General features: G+C 61.1%; 3 protein-coding genes across 3 annotated transcripts; 2 read left to right on the forward strand and 1 right to left on the reverse strand.

The window, feature by feature from the left end:
* Nucleotides 1-741: 741 nt before the first annotated feature.
* On the forward strand, nucleotides 742-1800 carry PLICBS_006284 (uncharacterized protein; the record flags this gene model as incomplete). Its single annotated transcript, XM_018320063.2, has 1 exon — nucleotides 742-1800. The coding sequence occupies one exon, from the start codon at nucleotides 742-744 to the stop codon at nucleotides 1798-1800; it is 1059 nt and encodes a 352-aa protein (XP_018182537.2).
* A 1166-nt stretch (nucleotides 1801-2966) lies between these two features.
* On the forward strand, nucleotides 2967-6829 carry PLICBS_006285 (uncharacterized protein; the record flags this gene model as incomplete). The annotated part of the gene is made up of 5 exons (XM_018320064.2): nucleotides 2967-3094; nucleotides 3201-4039; nucleotides 4088-4771; nucleotides 4824-5117; nucleotides 5169-6829. The coding sequence occupies 5 exons, from the start codon at nucleotides 2967-2969 to the stop codon at nucleotides 6827-6829; spliced, it is 3606 nt and encodes a 1201-aa protein (XP_018182538.2).
* Nucleotides 6830-7651: 822 nt separating this feature from the next.
* PLICBS_006286 (uncharacterized protein) lies at nucleotides 7652-11962 on the reverse strand (the record flags this gene model as incomplete). The annotated part of the gene is made up of 5 exons (XM_018320065.2): nucleotides 7652-8033; nucleotides 8113-8639; nucleotides 8709-9551; nucleotides 10639-11081; nucleotides 11194-11962. The coding sequence occupies 5 exons, from the start codon at nucleotides 11960-11962 to the stop codon at nucleotides 7652-7654; spliced, it is 2964 nt and encodes a 987-aa protein (XP_018182539.2).
* Between the last annotated feature and the right edge of the window lie 295 nt (nucleotides 11963-12257).

Genomic DNA, 12257 nt, shown 5'->3' on the forward strand with positions numbered 1-12257 from the left:
CCGCGGACGGCGAGGGGAAGTGCAACAGGTGGAATTGGTTGATGAGGCGCACACGGAGGGAATTGGCAACCGGAGAGGGACGAGGGGGGCCTCTTGATGTTGCTTGTTCAGGGCCGGCCGTCCGTTCAATCAGCCTTGCGGGTGACTCTTTCGTGTGGCGCAGCGAGTGGCGGCCTGCCTGCCAGCCGCCCGGGGGGGACGTCATGGGCTGCCTACAGGTGCCGGCTCCTGTTCTGGCTGGCTGTGCAGTCGCTGGCACAGGCAGCCCAGGCAGGCAGGCAGGGATTCATGTTTTTAGCAGCCAGTGCCAGACGGCCTGTGGCTGCGAGCTCCAGCTTGCTCCCTCACACACACGCCTACCTCACGCTCCCTTTGACGCGCCCACTGCCGGCAAACCACCAACGACCCATCGTATATCAAGGCAGACGACTCACCCTCACACCCGCTCTCCACGAACCGCTCACACACATACTCCCTGCAGCTCACATCCAGCCCTCCTTTTCTTTCGTAGAACGAAGAGGCGCGGCGGAGACGTCGCTGGACGAGAAAAAGCACAAAACGAGCGACCGACCAGGCACACAAGAGTCAAGAGTGAGCGCGCAAACGGAGCACAGCATCACCAGAGACACACAACCACAACCGCCCACCTCACTCACCACCACCACCTCCTCCCGTCCACTACCTCAACGAACCACAAAGAAACTAACCACAACGCACACGACGCACACAACGCACGTACACATGTCGCACCACCGCGACGTCAAGCCCCTGTGGCTCATCCAGCCGTGCCTCGACGCCGGCGAGTACCGCGACAAGCTCATCGGCAGCGTCGTCAAGTACCCGGAGCTGCCCACGGAGCGGCGCATCCCCTACCGCTCGGGCAAGCAGCCGCGCGAGCTGGTCCCGGACCTGGACCCCAAGCCGCTGACGGTGCACAACGTCAACTTCTGGAAGCGCAACATCAAGGACGGCGCCGTCCGCGCCTCCGTCAGCGACCTCATCGACGTCTTTGTCGACCGCGCGCGCGCCGACGCGAGCGCCCGCACCGCCACCGTCGCGCGCATGTGGCACATGGACTCGCCCGGAGAAAAGTTCAAGGAGCTGCTGCGCGACAAGGCGTACTTTGAGGAGCTGTTTGACCTGCTGCGCGACAACCACGGCCAGGGCTACTTCGTGACGGACGTCGTCACGCTGGCGAACCTCGAGGTCGCGGGCGCAGAGGGCTCGACCAGGGGCGCGGGCGCGCACGCGAGCCTGCCGGTCCCGCTGGACGGTGGTCTCGCCGCCGGCATGCTGCTGACCTCGGTGGTGGGCGGCGGGGCGAGCGCGCGGGTGACGCGCGAGGGCGGCTTCTCGGGCGCGTACGAGGGCGAGACGGTCGTCTTCCTGGGCTACCGCCAGGTGCTGCTGGAGAAGGTGGACGGCACGCGGGCGAGGCTGCGCCGCGCGGTGCTGGGCCAGCAGCGCAAGGGCTCGGGCTACGCCGTGCGCGACAACTTTGACTACTGGCCCGCCGTCGTGGACAAGCCCGCGCCGGGCAACGCCAACTGGATGGGCACGCCGCAGACGCCCGCCGTGGAGGTGCCCGAGGGGCAGACGATGATCGCCGCCGCTGCCATCACCACGACGACGACGACGACGACGACGGTGGTGGACGGCAAGAATGGTGGTGGTGGCGAGCGCAGAAGCGACACCGACGACGAGCACGACGACGAGGCGCAGGCGCAGGCACAGGCGCAGGCGCTGGCGGACCGCGAGACGGTTGAGCAGCTCCAGTTTGACGTGGCCGTGGTGGGATAAGCGGGCGAGAGGACGAGGACGAAAGATGATACCAATTTTTTCCTTTGTTCTGTTTTTCCTCCTCTTTCATTTCACCCTTGCTGCTTGGCTTTGATACCACGCCCGAGTCGGGACGAGCCACGGCAACGAGGAAGATTCGATGATTCTGACGAGCATGGAGATGGGTTTGCTGACGATTTGATGGGACAGGAAACGGGGATCGGGGCATGGCATGGCATGGCATAGGCTGGCGCTGTTTGTTCTTTACATGTGTGTGGCATATCAACAACGACGACGGAACCAAGGTAACGAGCGAGAGAGAGAGAGAGCTGTGCTCGACTGCTCACGAGAGTTGGCACAGGATAGGTACCTACCTATGTACGGAGTAGATGGATGAGAGGCTCGGTACCTTGGTAGTCGTCAGTGCGGAATATACAACTCTTCTCAGTGCGAAATACACATCTAATTTGAGTGCCGGGTATTCATTCGTCTTTGCTCAGTGCAGACCACACACGTCTTCTTGTCGAGTGTAGGACGTACCTCTTCTGTAAATTACTTGACTCACCGAAGGACAATGGACACACCTCTACTCTAAGTGAAAATATCTAACTTACCTGCTTCTCAGTGCGCAAAAACTATACCTTTCTTTGAGTGCGAAATGTACATTCTTTGCTCAGCGTGATTCCTTCCACAGTACTCGTGTTTGTGATGCGCCGAGTTGGAGTCGTTTGCCACCAATGGGTGCCGACTGCGAACCAACGACCGCCGGTTCAGTCACCCGTTACACGTTGAGGTGGGTGACGCGCAGGTGGCGGCAGTCAGCCCACCTGCACCTGGCAGGCTGGCCATGCAGGGGTCGGGGCCAGTGACAGCCCGTTGGCCAGCGGGCAGCCGTCCCGTCGTTCAGACCGGCCAGGCCAGGCCAGGCCAGGCCCAGCGCGGCCGTTCAGGCAGTGTGCCAGTGCCAGTGCCAGTGACAGGGCGCTGCCACCTCAGTGACATGGAACCTGGAACACAGCCCAGCAGCCCAGCCCGTCTTGGGCGCCGCACTCGACCAAAGCAAACGATGCAAACGAACGCTTGCCACATAACCACCACTCTCACCCCGACCTTGCACAAACGCCAAACCTCCCTCCCTCAGCACCTCGCCCCTCGCATGCACGCATCGCGAGACACCGCACGCAACCATGGCCGACGCGCTCGAGCCGTTCAAGGGCTTCTTGAACCGCGTGCGCGGCGCCATGCGCCGGCGCCGGCTGGCCACCCAGGGGACGGGCCTCTGCGTCGTTCACGATCCTGAGAATGCAGAGATCGAGTGAGTTTTCCCCTTTTCCGGTCCTCGTAGCGTGCCGTTCTCTGGGATTGCGTAGTTGCCATTTGTATGTGATTACTTGAACGGAAACTGACCGTCCGCGTGATAGCATCGTCGCCATCCACGGTCTGGGTGGACATAGCTTCAGCCACTGGGTGTCCGACGACCCTGCCGTCAGGGGCAAGCCGCGGCCGTGGCTCGAGGAGCTGCTGGCCGTGGACATGCCCAAAGCCCGCATCATGACCTACGGGTACATCTCCGATGGCATCAACTACCGCTACGTCGTCCGCAACATCGTCTACGGTAGGGCCCTGGACCTTGCCCGGTCGCTTGCCTACCGCCGCAACAAGGACGGCTGCGCCCACTCGCGCCCGCTCTTCTTCATCGCCCACAGCCTGGGCGGCTGGATCGTCAAGCGCGCCCTTATAATATCGGGAGAGGCTGCCGATCCGGAGCTCAGAGACCTCGAGCTGTCCACCTGCGGCGTCGCCTTCTTCGGCACAGTGTCCCCCGGCCGCCCCTCGTCGCCTGAGCCCCTTGCTCGTGTTTTCCGCCGCACCACGACTGGGTCTTGCGACGACTGGTCGCCCTCCAGCCGGAGGAGCGGCTCTGCTGACAACGACGCCAACATGCAGCCCGAGGACAGCGAGCTGGAGTGGCTGACGAGCCAGATGGAGGCCTTCAAGGCCATCTCTCCCGACCTGCCGCGCCTGTCCTTTTACGAGACTAAGAAATCCGAGGACGAGTTCATCGTGGAGAAGCGGCACTCCATCGCCGGCCTGGACGGCTCGCAGATTGGCCTCAAGGCGACGCACCAGGACCTGGTCCGCTTCAAGGGCAGAGACGAAAACTACAAGACGTTTATCGACAACTTCCGCCAGATGGTGGATGACGCCCGCAGCTCTGAGCTGATGCAGTCGAAGCGCAAGATTTACGACATGAGCACAGGTGAGAACACACGAATAGATATGCAAGGACGGTAACTGACGACATCAGTGACTGGCCTGGAATACATCTCAGACAATTTCACTGTCCCCTATACACTCCCTGACACAGGAGCCGTGGTGCCCCGCGAGGAGCTTCTTAACCGTCTAGACGGCATCCTCAATCCTGACACTAATTCCCCGACGCTGAACCTCAGTATCGTCACCCTCTGGGGTCTCCCGGGCACTGGAAAGTCGACTCTGGCACGACACTATGCAGAGCTCAACAAGGACAAGCTGTCCTTCGTCTTCTGGATTCGCTCCGAGAGCTGGGAGACGGTCATGGCGAGCTACCTCGAGATTGCCAATACGCTTGTCGAGCACTACTCCAACTCGGCGGAGCGCGAGCAGGTCGAGAGTGACCTCGGACTCATCGGGGTGCAAGACATGCTCAAGGCGAAGACTCTCATCGAACTGGACACGCCCAGGACCCATTCGGTTGTGCGCGCCATTAGGAACTGGCTGCTGCGGCCGGGTAACAGGAGCTGGCTCCTCGTCTTCGACAACGTGGAGTCGTCATTTGACATCTTCGAGTTTATCCCCCTCACGCTGGCGGGCAAGATCATCTTCACGTCGCGGGACAGCAACTGCTGCTCCTGGGGGACCAAGCTCCAGGTGGACGCCATGACTGAGCAGGAGTCGATTGACCTGCTGGCATCCATCATGGGAAAGGCGGCCGTGGAAGAACCGGTGCAGAGTAAGCGTGAGACCACGCCGCTAGCCTGAAGAGATTTTGCTAACAGTAGCAGGGGAAGCGGCTGCGCGTGTTGTCAAGCAGCTCGAGTACCACCCGCAAAACATCAGCTTGGCGGCCTCTACGATGCGAAACAAGGCCCTGTCCGTGTTGGAATACCACACGAGAATCGAGTCCAAGCTGCCGCTGAGCGTCTTTGGGTCCACCATGGACCAGTCTCCTGTCACGCACACCGTGCTGCGCGTCAGCGCCATGCTGTCGGACTCGGTGATTCCTGTGGCGCTATTCACCGTGTCATCGCTCAAAGCCGTGCCGGTTCGGTTCGCAAATGTCTTTGCCGAGATGAAGGGTAGGTTTCATTGCCACAGATGTAGGCGGTGGGATAAGCTGACAAACGAAGCCTTCCAAGACGACCACCTCGACGCTGCCCTGCAGTACTTGCTGGACCACGATTTCATACAAACCCCGTCCTCATCCTCGTCCGAGTCGACCGACTCCAACTCGGCATCCTCACCCTCGACACAGAGCTCCATATCCTTTGACTCGTTTGTCATGGACTCGGCCGCGAGAGACCACGTCCGCGATTCTCTTACACCCGAGGAGAAATTTGACAATGCCTGGCTGGCCTGCAACGTGTGCGCCGACGGCATCGAGAAGAATGAGTCGGCGTCTTCGACCCTGCAGGAGATTCACGAGTTTGCCAGAGTCATGGCGCCCCATGCCAAGACGTGCTACAGCGACTGGTCACGCGTGCTTGAGGGCCCGGACGATGATGTTGACGGCAACGAAGACGTCGCCTGGCATATACTCGGAAGAGTTTGCATGACCCAGGGTGCGACAGAGCAAGCTATCGGATGTTTCGAGCTCTCGCTTCAGCACGCGTCCCGACTCAGCGCCATGGAGCGCACACAGACGGCCCTCCTGCTCGCCATCCTGTTGCAGAATAATGGCCAGAAGCAGCGTAGCAACGAGATGCTCGCGAGCATCGACCTCAACCTCGAATCCATTGACAAGGCGCTAGGGTTCCGCGTCGCCCTCGAGAGGGCCGCGTTCGCCGCCGCCCAGGGCGAGTTCGACTACGCCGGAGACCAGTACCAGTCGCTCGAGTACCTCCAGGAGGAGGAGCTCGGCGCGTCGGACATGACCACGCTTGGTACCGCCGAGGCCCTGGCGGCGACACTCGCGCGCCTCCACAACTATGACGTGGCGATGCCGCTGTACCGGCGCGTGCACCTCTCGTACCAGAAGACGCTCGGCGAGAGCCACCCCATGACGCTGCATGCCCTCGAGAGCCTGGCTCGCGTATGTAAGGATGCGTTTGACATTGACGGCGCCGAGGAAATGTACGCGCAGTCCATCGAGATCAAGACGCGCACGCTGGGGGCCGAGCACCCGGGCATCGCCAACCCGCTCATGTGCCTCGGCATCATCGACGACCTCCGCAAGCGCTTCTCCTCCGCCCGCGACCGCTACCAGCGCGCCCTCGCCATTGTTGCCCCCTCCCTCGGCAGGGCTCATCCCCTCTACGTCGCCACCATGGAGAACCTTGCACTCAGCCGCCGCTTGGAGGCCCACGACCTCCCTCCCCCTCCGCCCTCGCCTCACGTGTCCCACCGCCGGCGCCGCACCTTTACGCACAAGCGCGACGGCAACGACTCGTCCCCGTCTCGCTCGTCCCTCGCGCCCTCGGCGGACCCCTCGCTGCTGCGCCTCGCCAACGACGACGACGACGACGACGACGACGGCACTACCACCACCGCCGCTCGTTCCGCCCCCGCCCCCGCCGCCGACGCCAGCGAGGGCAGGATCTCCCCCCGCGCCCTGGCCTTCAACGACGCGGAGCGCCTCTACTTCGAGACCATCCGCATCAAGCAGTCGGCGCGCGAGCTCTACACCCAGCGCGACGTCTTCTCCACGGCCGCCAAGCTCGCCGAGATGTACGAGCACGAGGAGTTTTACGACGCCGACCGCCGCCAGCGGAACGGCGTGCTCAAGGACCTGCTCCGCGAGTCTGCCGGACAGAGGGACATGAAGAAGTGCTTGCCCATGGCGGTGCCTTGAACGGGCCCTACTGTCTTCTGTTGTTGTCGTTGTTGTTGTCGTTGTTGGGGGTTTTGGGCGGGCCTGTTTGCGTTTGGTCTCGAGATAGCGCGTCTCGGGCGTATACGTGCGGCACACTCACTACCCCATTTCACATACATGCATGATGGAACCAAGCAAGCGAGCGAGCAATTCTCTTGATCGATTCTATGCATCCAGGTTTCTTTCTTTCCTTCCCTGTTCGAGATACCCCCGTTTGTCCCGTACCTAGGTTAGCTAGCTAGCTGTGCTTTTTATACACTGAATGTTCGCCATCACCACCCGTGATCGCCTCCCTTGCCCCGTGTCCCAGTTTTTGTATATCAAGAAGGAACAAACAAAAAAAGAGGACAGAGCAGAAATATCAGAATTTCCCCACATGCGCCGCCGCCGGGATGGTGCCCCCGATTTGGTATTATACAAGGAACTGACTAGCCTGCCCACCACCAGCTTGCCTTGAGCTGTGTGCCCCACCGCCCGGTGCCGGCTAGGTACGGACGGGTACTCTCCCTCTCGCGGGGTATAATAGTTGGGAGTTAAGTTACCCTCATGCTGTGTGTGTCCCCCAGCTCCTTCATCTTTTCCCTTCGTGATCAAGATCAAGTGCGCCTGTTCCCATATTGTTGTGGATGGTTTGATGGATGGATGGATGGATGTGGTTCATGCTGATGTGATGTTTATAGTGACTGGCCGATGCCAGTCTGACTAGGAGGGGGTATATGATGTGGTATCAAGTAGTCCTTCAAGCACGCCTCAGCGGTCTCACGCACTGACGCCAAGGCCGACGTGCGGCCGCACTGTCGCTCACGTCGCCTTCTCGGTGCCGTCCCCGCCGTGCGGCGGTATCGGCGCGGGAGGCGGCGGCGGTGGCGGCGGCGGAGACTGTCCCTGGGGCGGCGCAGGCGGGGGAGGCGGGGGCACGGGCTTGCCGCCGTCGACGATGATCTGGTGATCGATGCGGGAGGCGGTGTCGCCATACTCGATGCGCTTCCAGGTGAGGATGCGGCCGATGTTGGTGTCCACCTCGAAGAGGCGCACGCGGCGGACGTAGTCGCCGTAGCCGGCGTAGCCGCCGAAGCCGACCCCGCCGGCGTAGCACATCCACAGGGCGGGCGTCAGGGGCTTGTGCTTCTCGGGGTCGGGGTCCCCGTTGAGGGAGAGGAGGCAGTAGTCGTTGCAGTGATCGCTGAGCGTGGGGAAGTCCGCCGTTAGTTCAAAGGTATCTCAAAATGATGGTTTCCCTTCGGGGGTGGATGGCAACTCACTGTCCGGCGCTGACCATGACAACACCCTCCTCGACGAGGGCATCGCGGAAGCCAGAGTTGTAGACGGGCGCCGTGACGCCCTCGCGCCACTCGCCGACGCGGGGCAGCTCGGGGTTCGCGTACTCGGTCATGGGGATGTGGATAAAGGCAATGTCCATGTGGCCGTGCGAGTACTCGGCGTGGCTGCGCTTCAGGCTCGCGGCCGTCTTCTTGAACCACTGGATCTGGCTGGGCTTGATCCAGTCGTAGCCGGGGTACTTCCGCTCGTTGGGCGAGTACGCATGCGTGTCGAAGAGGTAGATGGTCAGGGCCGAGTGGTCCGAGCCGCCGCGGCCGAGCACCTCGATGTAGTAGTTGCCCACGCCGTCCACGTCGGCGGGGCCGGCTTGCGACAGGGAGTAGGGCAGCGTCTCCATGAGCGCCATCTGTCGCGCGCGCGACATGGTCGCTTCGTCGTCGTGGTTGCCAAAGATGCCGGCATGGGGGATCTTGCGCTCCGCGAGCAGGACCGCGTACTTGAATATAGCCTACCAGAGAGGGTCAGTCGCACGGCACAATTGGTCACTACAAGACATGCAGGGGGGGGGGGAACTGACCGTCGGCGCATCGGGTGCCGTGTCGCCATTGACTTGGTCGCCGCCCAGAATCACAAAGTCGGGCTTCTCCTCGTCGAGCATCTTCTCGACAAAGCTAAGCGTCCGGGGGTCCGCCTCGCACTTGCCGTCGTGGTAGCTGTTGGGGACTGCCTCGCGGCACTCGCCGACGCCGTTGCTCAGATGCAGGTCGGAGATCTGCATGATCTTGAAGCGGCCGTTGTCCGGGACGCGCGGCTTGGGCTTCTTGGGCTCCTTGGCGCTGCCGCGGTGCACGGTCAGGTGGATGCTCAGCATCGAGGTGCCGGCGGTGAGCAGCAGCGGGGTGCCCGTCAGGTGCCAGCCCACGCGCGCCTCGACTGCGTCGTCGCCGAAGAGCACGTCGACGTCGGTGATGACCTCGCGCGAGTCGCTCGACTTGCGGCTCTTGGAGCGCTTGATCCACAGGCCGCTGGGGCGCGACTCCCACTTGGCGATGTCGTCGGGCTTGTTCTTGACACCCGGGTCCATCCTACCGACCGAGACGTCCATGACGACGCTGTCGTCGGCCGTCAGGTCCTCCTCATGCTTCCGGCTCACGTACATGTAGGCGCGCGTGGTCCACGTCTTGCCCAGGTACAGCTCCTTGTCGATGCGGTGCCATACCGTCGGGTCGAGGTCACACGAGGAGAAGACGTTTACGCTCGAGCACGTGACGATTGTGATGTCGGTGACGACGAGGCCCGGGTGGTGCGTGGGCATGTAGCCATGGATCTTGTTGGGCAGGACTCGGTAGTTGCGGTCGAGGAAGAGGACGATGAGGAGCGTGAAGGTGACGGCGACGGCGAGCTGCGTGAGCGTCCGGACCTGGGCGGAGTATTAGCGGGTAGAGGCTCGGCGGGCTGTGCGACGAGGGCCATGCTCACGATGCGTCGCGTCATGGTCTCGTCTGGAGGGCGCCTCGGCCGCGGATCGTGGACAAGGGACGGCGCAAGGGACGGTGTCGACGGAGGAATCTATGCCCTCAGGACCGCGCAGTTCGCATTTCTGCCGCTATCGCATGGTGCGTGGGCTGCTTGAGGGGTCGGAAGAGGGACGCAGGGCTGTGCGCGGCGATGGCAGGTATGGCGACGCCGACGCAGGCTTGGGATTGCGGTTGATGAAATTGAAGATTCAAGGGCGGCGGTTCAATTTGACGTGGCAAGAGTGGAGGCACTACCAAGGGATGCTCGAGGCTCAGCGCCCGCAGCTGCCCAGGTGAATTGACAATGCGGGCTGCCCTCCGCTGGCATCCATGCATCTGAACTGCAGTGCTCTCAGGGGGCGGCGTTAGCAGCTACGGCAGTGGGGCTTGGGGAGGGTCAGGGTTCTGCCGTCGTGGACGTGCCTACCTAATGACCTAATAATGACTAGTGTGCTCGTCGCCCTTATTCAAGCTCGGCTCTGTCAGCTTCAGTCCAGGCTCAGCCACAGGTCTGTCACTGCTCGCTTGTACGAAGGTTATGCATAGCGCACGAAACAATCGGTTGTTCTCCCAAAATTGTACCCAGGCATGTTTAGAGGTGCCGTTTCGAAACAGCATTCACCTGGAAATTGGGAACATGGCTGAAGGACGGACCGGCCTCAGGCTGACCGATCAATACTTGCTCCCGTCTTCAAGCCCTCCACATGACGATGATAATGATGACGATGATAGTATTGATTATAATGATGGTGGTGGTGATCATCTCCACGCCCGAACACCATGTTCGCTGAGGATTTGCAGCAGCGAGACAGGTCTCAAGACCTGAGTTGCAAGTCCCAGCTGGCGGATCGCATCGCCGTGGCATTGAATCACATCTGGATCGATGGAAGACGTTTTGACGACGAGCCGACCATGGCGGTGCCGGTGGGCGACCGTTTCCCAAGCCTGCGTGGTCGCAACCCCTAGAGTGAGCTCCAACGTCCCCCGTACCGTGATGATGGCCGACTGCCCATCTCGGGCCCTCTGGTAGCGAAAGAGCATCGCCAAACCTCGTCTGCCGTTCCATATCTCCATCGTGTCAAGTCTCGGCATCTTGAGCGCTGCCGCAGCGGCGTCTCGAAGCATATTATTGATACCCGAGGTGTCGGCATCATTAGTGAGGACCCTCGAGGTCAGCGCCAGAGAGGTGAGCTTCTCCCACGTCCATGAGTCTTGACGCGCTGCAAAGAAGTAACCGGCGTCGACCATGAAAGAGGCGGATAGCGTCGTGAGGTGCAGGCTGGCGTGGGCAAGTGCGCGGCTCACGGCCGCGTTTGGCACCCTAATAGCCGAACACTCGAAATGCCTTTCCGGGTATGACTCGTTGAAATTCTCGAATATCGTCAGCTTGCTCAATTTCGGCCAGGACAAAGACTTGATCAGCGTCTGGTTGCCTGTATTCTGGTTGGTCAGCGCTGCGTCGACTATACGGCCAGAGGTGAAGCAAGCACTTGCGTTTATCGGTATGTAATTCCATTCCACCCCACTCCCTCCAGGGTTCGTAACAAAGCTCCTTGAGGTTGGGTAGCCGCGTGAGCATGTTCGCGAGTGCAACCGGCTTCCATCGTCGGCGGGTCTGCTGGCGAAAGAGCACGACCCCGACGACGGGTACAAGGGGGAGACCCCGCCACCACTGCATCTCTGGTTCCTCATCGTCGAAAGGCCCCTCGCCCATGATCTCGTCGAACGTCTGTTCGATGGCAAGGTGATCAGGGGCAAGGACCTGCTGCCCCGCAACCCAGCCATGAGCCGGGTCATTGATGATCATCCCTTGTTCGTGCCCCTGAAAAGACGAGCACTCGCCGAGGTTGATGTCTGAGCGGAAGCTGAGGTACTTGAACCAGTGCTGGTTGTCACTGGGCGAGTAGACACTGATGTCGAGGACCAAGTCACCGCGAGGTTCCCATGCGTTGAGCATCGTGAACAAGCTTTCAAACGTATCCGCGATGAATTGGTTGTCGATATCGTCCAAGCCCCAACGGTCCTGGTCAGTGTTGGCACATCGTGTGCAATCGTACTGCTTTAGTTCCACGCGAAACCAGATGTAGCGAATCTGGCTTCTCTTTCGGGACAGAAGTGCTTGAGCGTTGAGGTTGGCAAGGCGGGGTGCCGTCAGGCTGATTTCGGCAAAATTGAGCGGCTCGATCACTGACAGCCACTCTCGGGAAACGGTCGCGAGCAGGCTGCACCTCCCGCCGAGAGCTGGCAGGAGACTGAGGATCTCGTTTCGAATCTCGGGAGGCAAAGAGTGCCAGGAGGTTTGGTCGCTAGACATCTCTGCTTAGTCGTGCAGTAGGTTGAGCGTGAGGGATCGCGGTTGGTGGCGGCTGGTCGAGATTGGAACGGATGTGATGGGGTGACGTCGCTCGAAGTTCGTGACCTGTGTTTGGGAGCAGAGAGATCCTGGCCGAGAGCCAGTCCTTCCTGCCTGTCCTTGAGACTTGATCTTGAGAAGCACCCTGATGCGGCAGGAGCGGACTCGGATGGCGCGCCCAGGCTGGATGACTGTATTTTAACTTTTTCAGTTGATAAGGTAGTGTTGAATACCTGGCACAGAGCTTAGCCATCTG

Source organism: Purpureocillium lilacinum (genome assembly GCF_023168085.1).
Source record: "Purpureocillium lilacinum CBS 284.36 DNA, scaffold_4, whole genome shotgun sequence".
Lineage (NCBI taxonomy): Eukaryota > Fungi > Ascomycota > Sordariomycetes > Hypocreales > Ophiocordycipitaceae > Purpureocillium > Purpureocillium lilacinum.